The 23,461-nt window shown below is 47.7% G+C and overlaps 1 protein-coding gene across 5 annotated transcripts in view; it reads left to right on the forward strand.

Moving 5' to 3' along the window:
• Nucleotides 1–740: 740 nt before the first annotated feature.
• ANKRD44 (ankyrin repeat domain 44) overlaps nucleotides 741–23,461 on the forward strand; it is a 143,412-nt gene continuing 120,691 nt past the window's right edge. For 3 of the 5 annotated variants that reach the window (XR_008823432.1, XM_056348474.1, XM_056348477.1), the window contains exon 1: nucleotides 741–985. Coding sequence is in view for 4 of the 5 variants with exons in the window: in XM_056348474.1 (XP_056204449.1) it covers nucleotides 959–985 (27 nt within the window). In the remaining variant the exon portion in view is untranslated. The remainder of the gene's footprint in view (nucleotides 986–23,461) is intronic. The other 2 variants (XM_056348475.1, XM_056348478.1) reach the window with 1 other exon arrangement.

A 23,461-nucleotide genomic window follows, 5' to 3' on the forward strand; every position in this document is an offset into this window, starting at 1 on the left:
GAGAACGTACCCCTTCGGGCTTTGGGGTTCTTCTGCCGCCCCCCCTTGCCTGCTCGGCAGCGGGCCTGGCCCCGGCGCTGGAGGGCCCCGGCAGGCTCGGGGGGACACCCCCAGGGCCCCCGGGCAGCCGGCGGGGCGCTGGGGGACGCTCCCGTTGCCCGGCCGCGGGGCGCTGCACGTTCGCTGCCGGTCCCGACACCGAGCCCTTGCCCCCGCACGCACGGACGGCGCTGCGGGCAGGGCGAGCTGGGCCGGCCCGGCGGTGCCGGGTGCCTGCGCGGCCGCCGTTAAGCCCGGGTGACCCACAGGGCGGTGCGGGCCGCGGGGCCCCTCTGGCGGGACCGGGCAGCCGCCGCCTCCCGCCACGGGCGCGCGGGACGGGCCCCTCACACGGCGGGGGCGGCGGCGGGGGCGCTCCCTCAGCGGGCCCGGGCACCTCGCTCCTCCCGGCCGGGCAGCCGGGCGCCCGCCAGGCCGCCCCCCGCGGCGAGCCGGGGTCCCCAGGCCTCCCGCCGGGCCGGGCTGCCCCCGCGGGTGCCGCCGCCGCCCTGAGGGGAGCGGGGGCGCCCGGGCGCCGGGCGCGGCAGGTGCCCCCGGGACCCCCGGGCCGGGCTGGGCCGGGCCCGCCGCTGAGGGCCGCCGCCCTCCCGGGGCGCGGGGCGGGACCGGGCGGCGGGGCCGCCCCTGGCGCTGCCCGGCGGGCGGGGGCGGCGAGAGCCCCCGGGGCGGCCCCGCGCCGCGCTGCGCACCGGCCGCCGGCGCGAACAAAGGCGGCGGCAGGCGGCGGTGGCGGCGCAGCCCGTGCGAGGCGGCCCGCCCGCCCCTGCTTCCTGGGCCGGGCTGGGCGCGGCGGCCTCCGCGCCCCCGCCCCGCCGAGCGGAGCCGCCGCAGCGCCGGTGGCGGGGCGCGCTCGCCGCCCGTCGCGGGAGCTGCATGTGCGCGGGAGGAGCGGCGCAGGATGGCGGTGCTCAAGCTGGCCGACCAGGTGGGCGCCGCGGGCGGGGGGCGGCGGGCTCTCTCTCAGCCTCAGCGCCGCGCCGTGCGGCCGGGGGGTCCCTTCTCCTCAGTCGGCGGCCCCGGTGCCCCCTCCCCGGGGCGGCCGCCCGGTGCGCCGCGCCTCCCCGCCGGCGGGCATTGTCCCTGCCCCTGCGGGCCGCGGGCGGCGGCAGCCGGGTCCCCGGGGCTCGGCCAAGCCCTGACAGCTCCCGGCGGCCGGGCGGGATGCGAGGGGTGCCGCGGGCGGCGAGAGGCCTCGGGGCGCTGCTGGCCCTTCCCGGGGGTCTCCCTCCCGCCGCCGAGCCGTGCGAGTGGCTTATTTACCCCGTCGCCCTGCCAGTTAGGAAGCGCCCGTTGGGTTTGGCTGTGGCCGTCGCTTGCAGGCTACTGGGAAAAAGCCCTGAAACCCTTAGACCACGTTAAATTGTAGCAGCGGGCAGGCGGCTGTAATCGGTATTAAAGCGTTTCTCGTCGCTGGCAGTTGAAAGCCTTTAAAAATATTCAAGAAACTGATGTTACGGCTCCCACGTCCTGATTCATCCACGGACTCTACCAACTGTTACACACTTTGCGTGCTTTGATCTGCTATTTTTAATTTAACGTGGGTGCCTGTGATCTGCGGTGTGGGTGTCCGCCGGGCTCGGACCTTCCCGCTGGACTGGGGAGGGCTGTCGGTGGCCAACTGCGGCTTGCACGCCCCGCGCCCCACAGACACGGACCACAGACCCCGCTCGCCGTCTGTTTGTGCTGTCCGAAGACAGTCCTCCGCACGCACAGAGCCACCACGTAGCGTGCTGAAGGGAGTTTTGCAAGGAAAAAGGGGTAAAGGTGCTTCTGATGTAGAAGCAGCACTGGGTGGCCAAGCACGGTCTGTAACACATTCTTATGTAGCAGACGGCAGTTACTTATTTATGGGCTGTCTCCTGACATGTCCCTCGAATATCCTCATCTTTAGATGTGGTGCTTACAACTGGCAGAGAAAATGTTTCACACCATGAGGCTGCGTTACCCTGTGGTGCACAGGCTGAGCCTCGTAAATAAGGATGTTCAGGTAGGATCTGCGTATTAACAATCCAAACAGCAAATGTTAATGTTACAAATACATACCTTACAGAGGACCAACATTGTACCGTTTCAGTGCTTTTTACGTGTGTCGTGAAGCCCTTGAATTTACTGCCTTTAGAGTTTTGAAACCTCTGCTGGAAGCTTGCAGCCAGGATTTTGCTTCAGCAGCAGCAGTAGAAGTCAAAACAGATTTGAATCAAGCGGATCACGCCTTGGTGAAGTCTGTATTGCTATAAAGAATGACAGGCTGTTGTCTTAGTGTTCTCCCTCCTCCTCTGAGAGCCCTCAAAGCTGAGGGATGAGGCTCATTAGAGCTGCCATTACATCCCTGCAGCGTGCCTGCTTTGGGGATGTTCAGAATATTGGTGGATGCTCATGGTGGGTCCTGGTCGGGCTGTGGCCTGGGACACAATACAACAGGCTGATGGTTCTTCTTTGTGGGTTTGTGTCTCCTGTGATTTGCGAAGGGATATGTTGGTCTACCTGTACGCGTCCTACTGGATCTCTTTTCATTTTCTTCAGTTTCTTCATCAGTTCTTTTTCTTTCACTTCTGAGGTGAGAGATTGGAGGAGGGAGGGGGAGGATATGTTAAAGCTGAGTGTGGTGCTTCCTCTTAAAGCAAGTGCAGAAGTTTACATGTGCCTGTTTCTGCATATATGGAACTGTCGCTGGCGGAGCCTTCCCGACGTGCAGCCCGGACAGCTGTAACCAAGGCTTTGGGGCTGCACAGCCTCCGCATGCATCAGGCCAAGCTGTGCTTTTCATCTACATCAGGTCTGAAGAGCGCTGTCCCCAGGCTGGCCCACCTCTAAGTGAAAACACAGTAGCAGCAGCCCCACAGCTTCATAGTCAGACCCAGGCAAAACAGATGTGAAGCTGGGGTGAAGAATGACGTGCCTGGGAAGACTTGCATTCCTGTAACAACTCCTGCCGGTGCTCAGAGTCGCTGAGGCGGCAGGAGCAGACTCCTTCTGTGTTTCTTCCTGCTCTGGAGAATCAAGGCAATTGTGGCAGTGATAACTTGCAGTATTTCAGGAAACTGTTTCCTTTTGCTTAAGCCCCAGAGGCCACAGCAGTCTGTGTGCTTGCAGTCTCCTGCAGTGAGAATTACAGTACGCAGCGCGCTACGTACCATGCGTACCTGCAGTGGTCAGGACCCGGGCTGCTGCGAGCGTGGGCTGTTCTCTGTGCACTGAGTGTCAAGTCGGGTTCAGGTCTCAGTTGCAACACTCAGGGGAGGTTGACTCCGACACAGAGCGCTCACTCTTCTGCCTGTCACTGCAATTTCTGTAGCACGTGCTTTCCTCTGGATTCATGCCTTTCTTGGCCAGTGAGGAGAGCTTCGTGTAGGAAAAGACTAGAGAACCTCCACGCTAAGAGTTTAAACGTGCGTTTCTCTAAGTAACCTGTTTCCTCCTTGCTCCATTCTTGGCTTCTCTTACCAGCCACATCTTCACAGCACGTGGAGCATGTTCAGACAGATGAGAAATTAATCACACCATTTCTCATACGGGCTCTGAAGACAGACAGACTTTCATTATTGCTTCTTTCTTGGTACGGCTGAAAAGGTGCTAAGGTATTGCTATGCTTAATCCTCCAAAGAGGTTATCCCTGCTTTTGCTTAGGCAGGAGATCTTCGTTTAATAGTTTAGCATTAGTGTGGGTTACTTGAGTTTGCTTCCAGTGATGGTAACTGCTAGTTCACCAGTCGGACCACGAGAAACTCAAATCATTTAACCACAGGAAGTGTATTCTACCGTTGTTCATTTCTGCAGGAATTTTTTTCCAGGCCTTCCTTTCTTCAGTAATCCGCTGCTAGCCATTTTTAAATCACTTAATGTTAAACTGAAAACAACCTAAGATAATTCATAAAACTTAAATTGAATCCTAGGATCATAATCTTTGTCTGTAGTGGCGTGTCTGAGCAGTTGTAAGCATTTGGACATTCTAAAGATTTTAGTTGTCATATACAAATATTGCAAAACTTACTCTAAATCTTAAAACTTTCATCCATATCTATCTATCTATCTATCTATCTTTTACCATCTCTGCAGTGATGGTTACAGCAAGCATGCACGTAGCTTTAAAGACTCCAAAAAATTTTTTTTTCAATTCTAAGAGTTACTGCTGTGTTGTTCCACATCCAGTTTATTGGTTGTACCTTTCCCATTTTGATAAGTGTTAGTAGTTTATATTATGTGAGGGTGCAGTTGTATGTGATAGAAACCTTTGCATTTAAACTGGAGTTCAGAAGGAGCAGAAGACAAGTGGGTGGCCAGAGGCTTTCGGTTGCCCTGACGCAGCTTGAGCCTGGCTCTGCATGTATAGAGGGCATGAAAACCCTTGCTGTGCCCCTTGGGTGCTCTTTGAGGAAACCTGCTTCCTGCAGCTCTTCGTTCCTTCCCGTATTTTGCCATTCCTTTCTTCTCAAGAGTCACCTTTCCCCTTTGCCAAAGCTCTCTAAGGGTGAAAGTATCAGTTGGTTTTTGACTTCTGTGGCTGCTTTTTGAGCAGTAGTTGTTGCCTGGACCCACCTCTCTCCTGTCCTCTGAGGAACCAGCAGATGCCGGGTGCTCCCTGCTGCTGCTCGCCCTGCCTGCTGCCTCCAGTTCTTTGCATGGCTTGTTCTTCATACTTGCACCGAGGAACCTGGTTTCTTGAGAACTGTTTGTTTGCCACATGCAAACTTTGCAAGAGAAAGCCTGTTGGTCACAGTCCTGCTGAGTGTGCTTTTCATCTTCAGGGTTTCCATTGAGGGTTCTAGGCAGCAAATACAGACAATTGCTCCTGTCAGCACTCTGTTGAGAGGTAACATACCTTTAAAATATAAAGTTGTGCGAGTTAGCTTTTGGGAAACTATTTTGGAAGAATCTAAGTGTCTCCGTGTCATTTCCAGGCTTGCCTTGCCAGCTGAGGCCCTCCTTGCAGGACTGCTGGCAGTGCCCACAGCCTGCAGGTTGTCTCTGCAGCTAACTCCATCCTTTTATTCCCGTTTAAAGCCAATGGAGTCACTCTGTGCATGGCTGTGTGTGGCTTGGGATGCCAGCTCTCTGCCTGCACGGAGCGGGCTGCCTCCACGTGCCTTGGCACAAACGCACCCATCGCGCCGCACCAGAGGCGGCGGTGGTCGGAGCGGCTGGTGCTCGGGGATGTCCTGCTTGTTGGTGTCTGTCAGAGGCTGATGTGAGCTCTCCCCTGCCTAATTGTTGGTTATAGTTAGGCATGTTTACAGGAGGAATGTATCATTCTGTCTTTGAAAGACACTGAGAATGTTTTCTATAAAAAAAAATAAAATAAAAATGGGAAGTTAGCTACAGGTGGAGCTTGTGTAGCTACTTTTAAGAGATGTAGTGCTTAGTATTTTCACTCCTGCACTGCCGGATTTGGTGGGAAGCTTGCTGTAAGTTTGACAGGCACAGGCTCTGTGTAGCCTTGAGCACCTGGGGAGTGAAAATGTACTGTGACTTCGGCGTCACCGGCTCAGGCCCTGTATGTAAAAAACAACAGAATTATTTTTAGGCGGCCTTTACAAGCATGCATATGCATGCATAAGGGTAATGAAGCCCAGATAAATGGTGGTTAGTGTGCACACTTAGGGTGCTATTAACTGCAAAACCTCATCCTGTGTCTCTTGGTATTTTGCCTGTTGTCCCTGATTGCTGAGAGTAATGTAGTGTGACTAGAACCGAAAGGACCATTTTTTTCCCTCCCTTTCCCAAATGTTTTCCTGTGTTTGACAGTTTTCCACTGACCATCAGGATCCATTTTATTATGGCCACAGAGAAACAGCATTAAACAGATGTTTAAATAATTTTTAGCAGATGTCAAAGATCATAAAAATCGGCTGGGCAGAGGCTGGACTTGCATCTGAATACGCTTAAAACAAAATCAATACAACAGTAACAAATAAGCTCCTAACAAAACCAATGAAATTTCCAAATGATGGTGTGTCTTTAACTTATTTCAGAATCATTCAGTTGACAGGTCTGTCTTTCTCTGTATCCTTTCTCTGTGATTAAAAGCATTTGAGAAGATGCTCCTGAATCTGCTGTATGAAAGAGGAGTAATGAACCTGTGCCTTATGGCCACTGCCAGCCCGTGGGCTAATTTTGTGTGACGTGCAGTCCCACAGTTGCTGCCCTCCCCATATTATTGCTAGATAATGCTAAGGTGTATATTAATTTAGAGGCTGCCAGGTGTTTTTGCAAGGGCTCACAGCAAAGGAGAGATAATCCATTTCAGTACAAAATACTCAGGTAGCCAGAAAACAAAGGTAACTGTTGGGAAGGAAGGAGGAGGAATTTACCCATAGGAGTGTTTCTTTCTTATTGCGCAATGAAAACGTGGTTGGACCAAAATAACTCTGCCATGGCAGCCATTGGCTTTCTAGAGCCATGATGTTCCTAGGCATGCCATGCATACTGTGAGATGTGGCTCCATGTGTTTTAAAATGAACTTATGGAAAAAATGGGATGTCAGCAGCATTCCTGCCCTTGTGCAGACCTGTAGGAGTGGTGGTCGCTACCATCTGGTATAGATGGCACCTGAGCTCTAATACAGAATCACAGAGTCATTTAGGTTGGAGAAGACCTTTAAGATCATCGAGTCCAGCCGTAAACCTAACGTGGCTAAGTCCACTGCTAAACCGTGTCCCTACATGTCTTTTAAATGCCTCCAGATATGGTCCTGTTCAGAGGAGGCGGCGTGGGGTGGGGGAGAGCTTTTGGTTGCCAGTGAGGGCAAAATGCCGGCTTGAAAAGGAAGCTGCTTGCTTTTTCTGGTCATGGCTTCTGCAATAGGTATCACTTCCTGATAGTTTTGCAGCTTGTTTCAAGGTAAACAAGAAGCACTTAAATTAGGGGGATTTCTGGAGCTGTATAGCATGCTCAGATCTATCACAGATATTTCTGTAGCAGAGAAATCCTCAGGTTTGCTGTTTGGTAATGCTGTAAGGGTTTTGCAGTGGCTGCACCTGGATGCCTGGGCTGTTTGGAGGGGGTGTGTGCCTGCCGTGCTCCGATGTTAGTTTTCTTGAATTGCAGATGGCATCCAGCAAAGCTTACCCTCCTGCACACACCTGAGGTGCGGTCTTATATTCCTGCATGACAAGTGCCTCATGACCTCTTCCTGCTCATCTCTTAAATGAAGATGTGGTTGTCATGACTACATTCGGTGGAGAAATAAATACTCCTCCCAGCCTGGGTGCTTGTGTAATGGCTCGATTCAGGCAAGGTGGTGTTTTTATCTGGATCCTTGCTTGATGGTGGGCAGGCGATTTCTGTGACCTGGGCATAAAGGTGCCCACGCTGGGGCCAGCTGGCCGCAGAACGCAGCGCTTGCTTGCTTTGCGGCTCTCCTGCGCCCGGTTTGCAGCTGGTGCCGCTCCATTGACAGCACTGCAGCAGTGCTGTTGGTCGTGCGCCGGTCTTGGGGGCAAATCCCTGAAAGCCAGTGAGGAAAACTGTTAAGGGCTGTTTCTAGAGACCTGGATGTAGCTGATCCTGCTTGTTTGTTGCCAGAGAGGCAGAGACTGTGGGATGTGCTGCTGATGGGAAGGGTTTTCCCATGCTGGCCCGATGCTCTGCGGTGCGTTCGCCAGAGGAGAGTGGCCACGCATCGTCTCCTCTTGCTAAAGCTGCCCCCCGGCTCAGCAGATCTCTGACTTTTTGCTTGAGAAGAGAGTAGCTTACTGTTTAGGAGTTGTTGTTTCAGACTGTCTGCAGGCTTGGGCAGTATTTGTACAAAATATTTAATGCTTCTTTTTAACCTGTTGTCTAGAATTTTTTATTTCTTTCAGTGGCACTAATACAGGTTCTAGTGTCATCAGATGACTACAGGAGCCAGCTATTGCAGGTATAAGCCATTTACGCCAATGTTTCGAAGTATATTCTGATAACATCGACCATTTCTCCTGGTTTTTATTCCTGCTTTTCTTCTTGAATGTCCTGCTTCATATATTGCTGCCTCTGTATGTTGCAGAACATACAGAATACCTCTGTATTTTAACTGTTTTGTTTGAATGCTTATTAGCTGCAAACCTTTGCATTTTCAGCTGTTTCCATTTTTAAATTAACATTTTTTTTCCAGAAGTACATATCTGACATCTGTCACTTTTTTTGTTAGCTGGAAAGCTTGGGCTGGAAAGTTCCCACAGCTGCTGTCTGTGGCTTCAGCTTTGTTTTAATTGCCGCACTAGAAACATGTAGCAGCATGCTGTTGGAGCCCGTAAGCCTGGTGATGGGTGGGAATCAAAGGATTACAAAATTACGTTTAAAGGGGGGAAATTATTTTGCAGTTTTATCCAAGGGTTTGAGGTCATTATTGAAGTTTGCAAGGAGCTGGGCAACAAATTACAGCATTTAGTTGTGGCTAGGTAATTGTGACATTCTGAAAAAGTATGTGCTTTTTGATGACGGACATTTGCATGTGTTTTGCTTTTGAGGGAAGAAAAAATCTTTCCTGGCTGCAGATGTGCAACCAAAAATGGAGGCTGTTGAATACATTTCTGCCATGGGGTGCCGAACCTCGTAGCCTAACACAGGCTTGGTTGCTTGATGTTCGTACTTGGTGTTACAAGCTGGTTTTATGTAGGGATGTGCATTTTTGTGCTAGGATTACTTGTAATGGCTTGCTGTCTTGCTTTGAAAAGAGTACTTGGGGAGAATGCCCTTGCAAAGCGCCCCCGCTTCTTCCTCCCAGCTGCGTGCTGCTGCGTCTTTGTGAGGAAGTCAGCAAAACCATAATGGCCGTTTTCTGCACATGGTCTTAAGAGGTACCTGACAGCATCTATGTACTGAGCTAAGGCTTTAGCTTTTTTGCATAAAGGAGTTGGTTTCTTACAAAACCCCTTTGCATACTGAATTATATATGTGTAGGATTGCTCCAAGGGCCACGTGTTGATATCCTTCATGACACAGAAAGTCTGCAAATAATCGCTAGTGATGAATAATTTGCTGTTTAAGCATTGCCATTTCTATTCTGGCATATTTTGTGATAACATTATATGATCTGCTTTTTCCCCATCTGGCAGCCTTTGTAATTTTACAAACTTGTTGCTTGATCAGGTATCTTTTGTCTGTGCAAAAGCTTTAGCAAAATAGTTGTTTGATACCTACTGAGTTGCAGGCCTCTAACGGATACCTCTGTACACTAAGTATGACCGGCAGTAGAGAGCATGTAACTTGAAGAAATGAAAGAGTAAAAATGTAAAAATCAGGTACTGCTATCCTCAGTGTATAAACTGAAAAGATGGCAGTCAAGTGCACTTTTAGGTGCACAAGCTTTCACATTCTACATATGATCAAATCGTTCCTGGGAAAGGAAACTAATGTGAACATTAATGAGCTTTTAATCTTTAATAATGTAGGCAGTACCGTTCAGATGGAGAACATAACGCGTTTTATCATAGTGTCATTTTAGCATGATAAGCTCCTTGCTTTTCCAAGGTGAAAGGGCCGCAGATTGCCTTCTGAAATCTCATCCTCGGATGAAGTTTTGCTTTTGGCTGCATTGAATCTAGACCAGCTTTGCAGCAGTATGGGGAAGGTGCTTTGTATTTTTAGTAACACACTGGTAGCAGCACCTGCCTTTGTGTTTCTGTGTATAAAGTTCATTTTTTCCATACTTAAAATAGACAAAAGTGGACAACATGTCCTTTTCATTAGTGTTTTCATTCTTGGCTTTCTAGGTTGCTCCTAGGTTATTTCTCTTGCCTTCTGCACAGTAAGGCAGCACAGCAACGCCGTGCCTGTGCCTTGCAGGCAGCAGGAGGCTGGGTTCGCAGGCCACCAGGCTGGGCTGATGTCTCTGCCTGAGCCAGCCCTCTGGCTGTTTGAGCTGGTGCCAGCAGGGAGCTAGAAGCTAGAAGCCTGCAGTATTATCTGGTAAAACACTGATTTGCTCAGTGTGGTCTTTAGTTGTTTAACATGCCAAGGGTAAAAAAAAGAGAGAACAAAGGCCTGAAATATCCCATATTGTCTTTGTGCTTCCAGCTGCTTTAATGTGCTTGCCAATGCGACATGCAGCATTTATCTCCAATTTAAAATCAAGAGAGGGACTTATTTAGTCATTGACTCCAGGAACATTTCCAGAGTGCTCCTACCAGTCAAGTAAACATGGTGTGCCAGATCCTGCAACCGTTGCCTCTGTTTGAGAGGAGCGCGCTTAGGTGAGTGACCCTGCTGCACCTGGCTCAGCATGAATCAAGCCTAGTGTGAGGAAATGCCTTCCTTTAATGTAAACAAGCCCTGACCCTTCAGCTAGATGTGTAATCCTGCTTCCCTTCTGGGAGATGTGGCCCTGTTTCTGCGGATGGAGCCCACTGCTTGGATCCTCTCAGCTGGAGGCAAATCTGAGATTTTTTAAGAAGCTGCCAAGGTAGCTTTATAGGGGGAGGGGAAGGGGGAAGAGCTTTCCTGCGGAGCCAGAGCCGAGGCGGAGAGCGGGAGGGACGCTAGGAGGAGGCAGGCAAGGTGTAGCTGGAGGCATGGTGCTGCTGCCAAGAGAAGGGGGTCGTTGCCCTGGTTTGCTGTAGGAGAACTGGGATGCAGAGAAACTCTGTGACCGAGGTGGCAGAGCAAGAGCCAAGTCCTGATTTACCTCTTTCAGTGGCTGATTCATGGTGGTGCCCTTCCTTCCTGCAAGTTGTTTTAACACTGTTTACTGTGTGGGCTGATGCTAATCATATGATGTTGCAAGATGAGAAATGAACAGTGGCATGCAGTTTTATAGCAGAGCTTTAAATGCAATGAGCATATACTTTGTTTAGGTATTTGTTCTGTAAAGTGTAAAATCAGCATTGGTGCTGCTTAAGAGAAAGCGCTCTGTTAGAAAATGGTTTCTAGGTCACCTGGTAGGTAAAGATTTGTTCTGGCTGATGGCAGTGGGTGGCTGTCCTTGGTCACTAATCCTGTGTCATTAGTGTCGTATTCTGGCAGTACAAACTGTTAAAGTGAGTGTTGTGCATCAATGCCACTTGTTTAGGCCAAATGTCCTCCTAATAATCCAGAACTGTGTGACTCTTGGCCATAGAGCACGCCTACAAAGCTGGGTCATTCAGGGAAATGGAGATCGCCTCTCAAATATGAACCCTTGCTGTCAGCGGGTCAGATGGTGCCCTTTGGGTGTGTTCACACAAGGTCCATTTCATGTCACGCTGAAACAGAGCAGTCTTCTCACTAAGTTTTGTTTATTACGTGTAAATATTTATAGACATATAATCTAGTTTCTAATTAGAAGAAGGTGCTCCTTTTAGAAACGTTTTCAGGAAGACTGGCGGATTTGTACATCACCCCTGCTACCCAGAGGAGTGCTGTTTCTTCTCTGCAGACGAAGCAAATGGAGCTGAACAAATTTGTCCTCCTCTGCAGAGAAGGGTAAGGCTGGCTCATACCGCCGTGTAGCCTGTGCAGCTCAGGGAGCGAGCTACCCAGACCCGAGCCTCTGAGGGTGCGTGCGCTGCTGGGGGGGGGATTGCACAGCCCAGGAGCGCCTGTGTGCCCTGGCTTTGCAGGTGCACTTACCTGGGGCAGCTGGTCACGGCCAGCCTCGCTGTTAGCCTCTTCCTACAGGTATAGGCACAGCTGTCCCATTAATCTGGGACTGTGTTTAAGATCTCCTGGTTCCTGTTCCTGGGTAAAGTGTGCAGTGGGCATATCTGTAATGGGTTTTTATGATTTACCAGAGAGCTGCCTGGAAGAGGAGGCACAAATGATGGCAAACCACGGATCAGGCATGTGTTCTTCGGCACTTCTTGTTCCCACAGGGCTGGCTGAAGTCAACTCCAGACAACCGTCTGAAAACCCTTGTGTGACTCCTTAGACATGGCTCTGTGCAGACATGTGGTCTCTGGCCCTTTAAAAGAGGTCTTTAAAGTCCTGCACGCTTTCAGTGCGTTGTCTGGAGAATTCTGTTGTAGGGACAAAAATTAAAAGGAGGTGGACAAGCAGGCGTAATTCAGTGCCTTTGCTCTTCTATATTCTGCCTCCAAAAAGCTCTAGCATGGAGCAAGCTTTCACCTGGTGCCTCTTTACAGCTGCCTGTCCAGTACCCAACAAAAAGGGAAGGCTCTGACCCACGGAAGTAACAAAATCTCTTAATGTATTGTCTGACCCTGTGAGATTATTGAATGCTCCGGAGTCTGCTGGATTGAATGGTACTGCTGGGATACCGGAGCTTCAAAAATAAGTGCTGTGTGAGTAACTGTGCTTCAGCTATGTGGATGCAATCCCAGGAGTAATGTTGCGTTTCAGAAAAAGTGATCGTTTCATTCCTGACACTGCTTCTGTTTGCTGTATTTTGTTTTCAAGCAGTAGGCTTGGAGAGAAAACAGTCCATATTTTTGCCTATTTTTAACAAAGTGTTCAGCTAATACGTTAATGAACCTTGAGCACACGCAGTAGTCATTTTAAGCCACAGTAGATGTTTTACCAATAAAGTAATTCTCTTTACAGAGGGATAAACAGTTTGCTCAGCCAGAGGAGACCTTGGTTACTTGTGCCTTACCGCACAGGTTCACGTGTGTTGTATTCCCCGTAGAGTTGTGCTGATCCCTGGCGTTTGTAGCATGACAAGTGGAATCAGTGTAAAAGCCGTTTCCCTGCCGAGGTCTGCCTTAAACGAGTTTAAAACCCAGTCAGACCTAGTTTACGCTGCCCACGCCCCTTTCTTTTGGAAACGAATGCTGTTGAGGAAAAGGTTTGCGTTACTGAGAAACCCTCAGAGAGTTGTTAAAACCGCCTGCAGAAAAGCAGATAGAGGGGCTTTACTTGGCTGGGGTGCAGGTGGGGCTGCGGGAGCAAGGGTCTGTTCCCGGGGGGCCGCCGGGCCCCCATGCTGTCCCTGCCCGCGTGGAGAGCGGGGCTGGGGGTGCTGGCTTGCCTCGAGCCTGGGGGGGGCCACCACAGGTTGGGGGAAGGCCAGCTTAACTGGGATGGCAGTGACTGCCCAGGCCCTGGCTGCTGGGCAGGGGGCACGGCTGTGCCGAGCTTCCTCTTCCTTAGGATTCGGTCCGACTGTGGGCTTTCTCCCGCGGTGGGGATCTGCTTTGTTATGCTGCCAGCCCTTTCCCTAAACAGAAGCTAACCCTGCATTTCGAGATCCCAGAAGGGACAAAGGAGTTCAAGTGTCTTTTTGATCTCTGTTGCTACCCTGAGGCAAAGTTAGATCATTTGCTGTGAGCTGATCTCAGTTGTGCTTGGAAATGTACTGAAACAGCTACTCCAAAATAATTATTCTGAACAGATATTTTGGTGTGGGCGCTCATGTTCTTGCATAAGAATGTCTTTTGCTAGTCTGCCTTAATGCACCATGGAAGTAGAATAACTGCGGAGCAAACTGCGATGAAGGCAGTGCCAGATTACACAGAGTATGCTCAGTGTACAGAGGACATGCCAGTGGTAAGTTTTATGGTGCACGACTTAAAATATTTCATATTAATTAACAAACAAGTACCAATTAATTTTAGGTTATGATGCTTAAGGACTAGACTGCAAGGAATGGTATTTAGCTGTGGCTGTTTGGCAATTATGACCTTGTATATAATAACAGACTCAATAAAATCTTGATGTGAGAGAGCACCATTAATCAACACAGAGTTAATTAACTGTGCTGCTTACACAGGAAGTGCTGTGCAGAACTGTCTGGATCTCTGTAGTGCTACAGGCCGAGAAGTGTTTGATTTGTCTGATACCTGGCTTGTTCCCACAGAATTTTCCCTCAAAACCGGTGCTGAGGAGGGAGCAATGTTTCCTCTGGGTGAGTGGGCTCCACACACTGGTCCCGCAGGTTGTTCCTGTTTGTGGCGCTGATGCTCTGGCAGACCACAGCACTGTCACAGTGTGTCACTTAGACTTTGTCACCTTCATGGAGAAGGTGGAAGCAAGCCCTTGGAGGAGTGCTGGAGTACTGGAAGTGTAAAGCGCTCCTGAAGCAATGATGTGGTCAGGTTAATCCTATAGGACTGCCCAGGAAATGAGGAACAATGTGGTAATTAAGAACTATACTCATCAGCTCTCATTTAGACCTTTATACAGGATTTTTTTTCTTTCTTTTTTTTTTTTTAAATAGTTTGAAAGGTGGCCCAAAAAGATGAAAATGAACAAGATTCAGCACACCTTCAGAGAGAAAAGCATTTCATCTCTGTACCACTCACCCCTCCGCACTCCAAATAGATCTTGTCATTTTCCTGAATACGGGATGCTTAGCAGTATGAAATCAGCTCAGCCTTTTGGAGGGACACTGACCATCGTTTTGTTGGCTTGTTTTATTGTTGGCTCAGTGTGCCCATGTGAAGGATGGATTTCTAACTTGGCATTGTACATTTTTAATCCTCTTGCTTACCTGCTTTTTGATGTTCTTTGAACCGCTTTCATATCTGTGGTCACTGTAACTGTGTCACAGAAGAATTCAGAGGTCTGAGACATTGGAGTGCCTTAAGCTTTGCAGCAGCAATGCCCAGTAACAACAAGTTTGGGGGGTTTGAGTGGCTCCAGTATGAGAGAAATGAGAGAAAAACCCCTGGGTTTTATTTGCTTACTGCTGTACGTGCAGCCTCTTGAGTTAAAGACTTCGTATGCACTGTTTTTATTCTTAAGGTTAATTTAACTTAGATGCTGCTCTTCTTTTTTTAAATAAGTGCATTTATATGTAATCCTTTCTCTTCTTCTCTCTGTCTGCCACCTGGGCTATTAGTCTTAATTACAGAGTCCCATTTAGTAAATCATTAATACAAGAGTAGTTTTATATACTGCCACAAGATACAGTGACCAAATAGGGACAGAAATAGATGCGCAAAAAATGTGTAGTCTGAATCTTATTCTTCCTTTTTTCTTGCTGTGGCTGAAAATGGGCTGCCTATTAATGCCTGCTTTTATCAGTATAAATTTCTTAGGACTAGGAGACTTCAGATGTTTTAACTGCTCTTTTATATTTTTATGTAATGATCTCGTGCTTTGAGTAGCGAAGGAGGTGTTTTACTTGCCTCCTCTCTCTACCAGGACAAATGTTTTCCCCGTATTCACCCTCTTTTATAAAGTGTAATGGGATGCTCTTAACAGTTTATAATGACAAACTAATTATGGGGGCCTGGGAGTGGGGAAGGGGGGTAGAGAGGAAGAAGTTTTCACTTTAGATCTCCAGGCAGAGGAAAGTGATGATTCAGCTAATCTCTCTTCTGCAGATGAGATTTTTCTGCTGCAGCCACACAGCTTCTTTATCTGATATGAAAGGAGGCAATAATCCTTAAATGATGGAAAAACAACTGTTCTTTTTTCTTTTTCTTTTTTTTTTCGCCCCAATCTGGGAAACAGAAGTCAACTGACACATCTTCTTGTTAACCCCAAAGTATAACTAGTGGTTATGGCCTAGCATTCCGACTTTTCCACTCTCCCATCCAGCTGCCTCTTTAACTGGCTGGAGTGACTCTTTTCGACTCTGGCGGCTCATCCTGTGCTCCAGCTGCCGCCCAGACAGTGCATTCAGAAGCGTCGCTTCAATTAGGTACGTAACACTTTCTGAAATTCAGACTTGTGCCTAGTTTTTCATGAGCCACAGGGGATTAAATCCAGTGAATGGGCAATACTGTATTAAACTAATATTAACGATAACTATTCTGTTTTAACATTGTGGCCAATGGTCCCACATACATATGTTTAAACATATGTACTACATAGTGTATTATGGACCCCTAACATATTGTTTTGGATTTCTGGGTTGCCTTAACCATGGTTTGCTGTAGAGCCATGTTTAATCTTCCTTGTTTTGAGGAGCCCTTTCTCTCTTGTCCATATGCAGCCCAGTTTGTCCTTCCTCACACCTCTTGTGTTTTCACCGCCTGATGGAAGATGGTCTGTGCATTCTCCTGTCTTCAGCTCGTGTCATAGGGGACCTTTAAATGTTGGACTTCTCCATTTCCACCCCCTTTCACACTTTCAGCACAGTCTCTCTTTTCCTTTCTTGCCACTGCCACAGTATCTGCAGTGCTGTGGAGTCGGACGAAAGGCAGCGGTTAATACTGCCTTTGTACCAGTCCTTCCCTTGGGTGTGCTGGTAGAAATCCCTTGGATCTCTGCTGAAGTTTCATCATCCCCTTGATTCCTAGCTTCAGAAGAGCTAGGATAATTTTCTCCTAAGAACACCAAAAGACTGGAGCTGGTGGCAGTACAAGCAAGAGTCAGTAGTTCTCAAACAGTTCTAGGTATGGTCTGTTATTTGTGGCGCTTCATTTTGTACGTTTCCTCCATTCATTTTGGCCTTATAAACAGCCCATATTTTTTCTTTTTAAACAAAGTGGAAATGATTTCATAAATATGTTAGATGTAAGTTGAAGGCAATGATAAATGTTATTAAACTTCTGTTATATGATGTGGAAGGTATACACATAATGGATGCAATCAGAAAAGACTGAAAAATTAAAATGTAAAATAGCCATGACAATGTGAAATTTTATACAGATTATTTTTGAGCATGTGAAGGAGGGGGAAAATAAAAGACTGGAGACAGGCAAATGTTATGCCTATTTTAAAAGGGGGGGAAGTGAGGAGCCAGAGAATTAGTCAATGTAATGCCAACATTGTGAAGTATACAAAGCAAATTGTTGGATGGCAGATTTATAGGCATCTAGAGAATGTTAAGGTAATTAAAAAAAGAAAACCACAAAAAAGCATGGAAACAAATGTTCATCCTAATGAAGGGCCCATATCTGTACTTCTTTTTCTTGCAGGCATTCAGAGAGATGGGAAGATGGGATATTATTTCAGATTTTGAAATTACTATACTGTTTGTTACAGTTGGTTCATGTTTTAAAAGCTGTAAGTACAGTGGGCTGCATCCTGGTCCCCCAGATTTCAGCAGCATTTGAACTTCCCTGTGTTTAGTGGCATCTAGCCGTTTTGACAGTAGTAGTAGAGAAGGAGGAGGACTGTGATGATGAAAAGCCGTAAAATCTCTAGTTCCCAGAAGTCTCTGGGATGGCAGAGCTCAGGATTTCTGAGAAGTGAAGTCTCTGCTGTTGATTTTCCTACTCTGTTCAGGGAAATGGGACTTTGTGCACTCTTTGTGAAACTTGAATTTACAACACCAGCAGAAACAACCCCATAAGGACCCTGGACTTCTGCTAACCGCTGTAGCCACAAGGGGAATAATACGGAACAGTAAGTGCTGGGCTTGTTCTCGTACACGCATGATGAGATAGGCTGACACCTGGGCAATTTTCAGCTGTGTCTAAATTGGGAAGCTGGTAAGAGAACCCAGTGTCTCTTCACCACTCACTTTCTGTGACGGTTTTCTTTGCAGGCCCTCAGAAGGGTGCTCTTCACTTTCTGCCGGCAATGCAGCTTTCTGATCAAGATTTTGCCGTAGCTGCAGCAAACTTGGTCAGTGATACAGAGAGAAAGATGCTTTTGGCATGAATAGAAATTACAGGATTTGGTTACCAAGGCAAGCAATTCCAGTTTCAGCATGCAAAGGGGGAAAAAATCTGCCATTGTCTAGTTTAATGAAAGCTGTAAAACTGAGGGAAAATAACTGTACACTAAAGTAGCCTTTTAAATATGTAAGGAATTTAACAGTGTCTGAATCTGCCAGCATTAGAAGGTAGCAATGGCTTGTAGATACTGTCCCTTCTGTGCAGAAGTAATTTTAATCCTTAAATGGTGCACTATAGTTGGTTTCTTTAATGCCGGTACCAGTATTTTCAGCATGTTACAAGACAGATGAGTGAATGGGAGGGAGAGAGAGAAAGTGATGTTTTCTGATCAAAGTTTTCATTTTAATAGGCCTAGAAGAGCTGCCTGTTCAGGGCATTTAGGTTGTGTTGGTATAGCTGAAGGACGACTGAATGGAAAATTTGATGTTAGCAGGGTGACGTGGGTCTGTCAGTATCAGAACTTTTGCTTGAAAAGAGCTTTTTTGCTTAATGGCTTGCCAGGTGCAGAAGTTAACATTTTATATTTCTTAAATATTCAGAATTTTGAATACTTTATTCTTCTGGCTGCAACTGGAAAAACCAGAATTTCTGCTGCTTTGTATGGGTTTTAAGGGTTTGAGATATTTGCTTCTTTTTACCTTTATAATAAATTCCATCTGAAAGGAATAGGGATTTAAGAGAGTTAAGAGCAGGTATCTGTACACAGTGGATCTGCGATTGCAGAACATCCACCGTAATGCTTGAGAGGCCTTCAAGGTGAGGCGAATTAAGTCAAATCTGGAAAACAAACGGACAAGTTAGGTGAGGAGTGTAACAGTAGGGAACGTGATTTCTGCATGCCTTGAATACCTGGGGCAGGTTGTTTTGTGATTTGCGAAGCCTTTGTGATAAGACAGGAGCTCTCTGTGGCTGATGCCAGTTCTTTCTTTGAAGTCTGTGCTCTCAAACCCCACCGTAAACATTACTTTTACTGTAGCAGGTTGGCTGGGTCTCACAGCTATATTTAATGCATTCTTGAAAGCACTTGAGCTGGCTGATCTCTTTCCCATTCCACTCAGTTCCTAATGAAACCACTGCAGGTGCTTGTTCAAAACAGAGGGGAGCCCTCAAGAGGACCAGAGTGCAGAACAGGAAGGATGCACTGCTGTGTTTCCATCGGGAAGGGGCAATGTGGGCACCGTGCTTACAGTGTTTCCTTTTGAAAATGTTAAGAATTGCCTTTTAACTGATTATGCTGTCCCAACATGGAGGCTTCAGCGTTCATCTTCCTTCTCCCCTTCCTCCTTCATGGAAGCAGAAGGAACGTCCTGTCTGGTTTTGTAAAGGTGTAGGTCTGCACCTAACCAACAGCTTCCATGGTGTTCAGAGAGGTGCTGGTCCCGCTGCAGCTTCCCTGGCAGCCGGTGACCCCTGCGTTAGTGCTTCTGGTAGTGGATAGCTTAGGTGAACCTGGTGTTCAGAACAGAACGGTGCTGTTTTTTCCTTTATCGCTGTACTCCTCCACAGCCTTTGAAAGTCAGCATACACCACTTGGAGCTGTAGTCTTTTGGTTGCCAAAGCTCGCATCTTTCGTAAAAACTTAACGCCTTCTTTCCCACCTCATCCTGGCTCCAAACGGTTATTAAATGCAGTGTGTTGATCCCCTGTGACATTTCTCTCGTTATCAGAATAGCTGAGACCCTTTGGCTGTCTGCTTTTCCCTTCCTGAACTTTGTCTCACTTCCTTTTAAGCCACCCAAAGTCTGTCTCTGAAATTGTCTTATAATTATTTTCATCTGTTCACTCTCTTTGAATTTTTCTCCCTCTCTGTTCTTGTCTTCTGAGATTATTTTACGCTGTGTGTTCTGCCAGCTGTGATTTTGCTTGACTTAGGCTCTCAGCAACATTGCTGCCTTGCGGGGTTTCTGTAGCGGGAGCAGGGCTCTGCAGATGGCCTGTGGGCAAGCTGCTGTGACCACAGGGATCGGCTCAACACGTGTCCTTAAAACTGACACCCCGATGGGAGGCCTGGTGGGGCAGACCCAGGTATTGTTGGTTGACTGAAGGATGCTTTGCATGACTGCGCATGCTCGTGCCAGTAATGATTTACACTGACGTTTATCTTGCAAACATTGAACCTTCCAGATAGTTTTCCCTGTTTCTTAGCTGAAACCATTTCATTCAAAAATTCCTTTTTGGAAGTCATGCTCTCTATCACAGGGCCATAAAATACTGTGCCTTGTATTTTGTATTCTGTCTAGTTTTGAACCATCTGGTGTTAAAATACATGTGTGAAGCACTCTGTCATGGTATTAGAAGGCACCTACTTTTGTAGCTGCAGTTTGGTTTCTAAAAATGTTGACTTTTTTATTAAAAAGACTTTCTTCTGGTGTGTGGCTCCGTGTAGCTTCATGCTTAAAACAGCAATAAAACCATATCCTGTCTGTCAAAGGTAAGAAGTGTTATTGAATGCTCAGGACTGTGTTCAATATACAGATATAAATCAAAAATTTAATCCCTGAATACAGTAATAAAAAAATTAGGACTAAAATAGCAATAGGCCCATGGGTATTATTATGTCATGGCAGGATTTTCTGTGAACAGTTCATTAAAGACCTGGATTCTCTGAAACTGGCTGCCCAGTTCCAGCCAGGGCCCCTGGCCCCTGGTCCCTAGGAGCCAGGGCAGTGAATATCAGTTTCCTCTGCTGGCCCAATGTCTGGCTGCCAAAGGAGCTCCCAGAACTTGAGCGATGCTCCAACATAGCCAAGGAAGTGAAGTTTATTATGTCAAGATAAGAAAAATGTGCTGTAACCTAGCCTTACAAAGTCATCCTTAAAAAAATTTAAAAAACCCAAGCAGCCTCCCACCCCAAAAAACAGTCTCTAGCCACTTCTTTTTGAAGGCTCAGTAGAGCGAGGAGGATGTGGCAGGACATCGTAGCGTTATACCCACTGGTTTCTGTCCTCTGTACTCAACACTGCTTTAGCAAGACGCCTTACAGCCATGTAATTTCACCTTTATTGGTCCTATCTGATTTATTTCTGACGCACGACTTCTCTCTCCTTTAAATCATAATTATTTTCCCCCTGAAGACTGTATGAAAAGGGTGATGGTATTTTTAGTTTGCACAGTATCTCTTGCAACCTTTGGGTGCTTGTACATAAAACATGAGCTTGATCGTGGACCTGACAGCCAGCAAAGAAAATGCCAAGACGAGACTCACAGAGCAGGATGGGTCCCTTGCTGCCAGCCCCGCTCCCCAGGCTCTGCCCACCAGCACTGCATCCTCTACTGCTTAGGAGCACCTTGGTCTAAATTCCTCTACCGAGTAATTTTGTGTCAGCATGTGCCATTCTGGCAGTGGCCTGGGATTTCTGAGACCAGTCGGACTGGCACACTGTCAGAGGCTCCTTTCTTTGGAGGAGCAAGTTGTGGGGGATATTGATCTTCTGAACAGCATTCACTCCTGCTTCTCTTTCCTTCCTGCTTCCACCTTGCAAGGTGAAGATGATATGGCAGGACAGAGGAGTTGTTTGGAAGGTTGTCTGTGGCTTGTGGGACCATCTGTTTTGCAGGCCTGGTATAAACTCCCTGCATATGCATTGTTACTCTACAATATGTTTATACAGTATGTGCGGGTTCGGGCTAGCAGAAGAAATGCATTTATCTTCTGTTGGCAGAGAGCAGCCCTGTAGCACTAACGGAGAATGGAGTTGTTTGCTTGCGGGATAAATAGAAATCTCTCTTCTCTGATTATTAACCAATTTCTTAGAATGTCACTTTCTTTTTACAATTAACCTCTCATAAAATACCCTAATGAAACCTTTTTGGCATTCCCTGCACCCCCCCCCGCCCCCCCCCCCCCCCCAAGCCGCAGCACAGCTTGCTGGGTTTGCATTAGTGGTCTGTAACAGTTCATTCAGGAACTGCCTTTTAGATGTTCAGATGTAAAAGCTTGGCTCCACCGAAATTTATGGTTGCGTTACCATTACCCTGAGTGGGACTAGCATCTCCCCCTTGGATGCTGGCTGCCAGTGCTGGGAGTACTTGAGAGGCAGTCTTGTTCGCCTTTCCTCCACGTCTGTTGGCATGAGCTCCTCAGGCTGGAGTTGCAGTGCTGGTGGAGCACCTACTGGAGCTTTCGTACTAAAGTATTAATCCAGAGGAGTGATCGGGGCTAAGGCAATAGGAATTCCCAGATTGTATTTATAATTTCGTAAGATCATCCCTAATTTCTAGCTTTTGTCCTTAATTTAGGTGTTACTGTTGGAATTACTGAAACTGACCATTGAAACTGACTGTTCAGCCCTTGAGTCTGTGTGGTGACAGCACAGATATATATATCTTCATCTTGCTTTAAACTTACCCCTTGTAATTCGCTCAGGTTGACGAAGCGTGCTGGAGGGAGCCCCCGATGCTAGTGGCTGGCCACACGAGGTGCCTTGGAGGGGCTGGTGGAGGTTTGATAAAGGGTGGGCATCAGATTTCACCCCCTGCAAAGCCTGGGCTGCCTTTTGGGTTAGGCATCAGGGAATCTTTTGCCTAGTGGGCAATCCTGCAAAGAGATACAGGAATGAGCTGGGTAGGAAACAGTACTGTAGTGGCACAAAACCCCTTGGTCTGCTTTTTGGCTGGCTGCTTGCGGTGTGCGTCGCTCGAGCGCTTCAGTCACAGGGGTTGTGCTTGGCCTCCGCCTGTGGACGGCCACACGGTGCTGGACATGGTGTGGCCGAGTACCCCGAGCCCCTGTCCCGGCTGTGGCGCTGGCTCTGTGCCGCCACCAGCCTCAGCTGTGACCCTGCCGTGGGGCTGCTGTCTTGTGGGACCCTTGGGAGGTCCCCCCCTCCCTGCAGAGGTGTCAGGCGCCTGCTGTGCGGCTCTTGGCCGGGGCAGATTTTGGCACAATGCTCGCGAGTGCTGCCTTTGCGTGTTCCCCTGTGCTTAACGCACTGATCAGGTTCTCACTCCTTCCCAAGCCACAGACATTTTGCTGCCTGTGTGCTAGGTATTTCTACTGTGGTGCTGCAGCTATAATCATGGTGTCCTCCAGGCCTGTGCCAAACACCTCCTGCTGGGCCATCACACCCATTTTTTCCCTTGCCAGAAGGAGAAAATAGTCTGAACACGATCTTTCACTTGTGGTTGAGTCTGTCTTTCTTGTGGTGGCTGAAGCAGCCGGCAACTGGAGAGGTTTTTGGGACGTTGCTGGAAGGAATGGAATGGAAAATCGTGGGGGTGTATCTGATGGCATGGGCTCAGGAATTCAGTCTGACATCTCTTGCTTTAAAGCAATGAGCTTTGCTGTGTTCATCATCCTCTTGGGGACTCGATGCGTAGTGCGGCGGGCGCTTGAGAGGACACGAGGGAAGTGTGTTACTTGGGTAAATGGAGTGTGTGTGTGAAATACCCTCCTTTTTGGTCTAACCTGCTGTGGGGATGGGCGTGCTGTTAGTTTCTGAATAATTGCTTTGGATTTTGTGGATACAGCATTACTCGCTTTCTGTCCTAACCTCTTCAGTGGTGTGTTTAACTGTTACACAGTTGTCTTTTTGCACCTGACCATGTATATAATAATTTTTATCCCTTTAAAATCCTTGTGAATAACTGGAACCTGGTACCGGTATATTTGACAGTTGTCACAAACCAATGCCAGTCATTCCTGAGGTTAAAGATGACAGGACTGGAGCTGAAATACACTACCCTTTCCCTTCTGTACAGGTGGCTAAAAGCTAGGAAATATTTCTTTTTGTGTATGATAATAAGCATTAGTTTAATTTGTTACTAATGACTAAGTTGAGGGATCTCTTTTCCTCCCAGCAAGGCTTGTACCTTCAAGAATCTGCTCTCGTTATTTGCGGATGAAATTATTTATGTCTTAATATTATATGAAAGGCGAGAACATGATGTAGCGCCAAGTAGTTATTTGTTAACCATATTATTTTAGACACTAAAGAGTGTTTTACTGAATTTTTAATTAGTAAAAATACAATTTC

Source organism: Falco biarmicus, chromosome 8, assembly GCF_023638135.1.
Source record: "Falco biarmicus isolate bFalBia1 chromosome 8, bFalBia1.pri, whole genome shotgun sequence".
Lineage (NCBI taxonomy): Eukaryota > Metazoa > Chordata > Aves > Falconiformes > Falconidae > Falco > Falco biarmicus.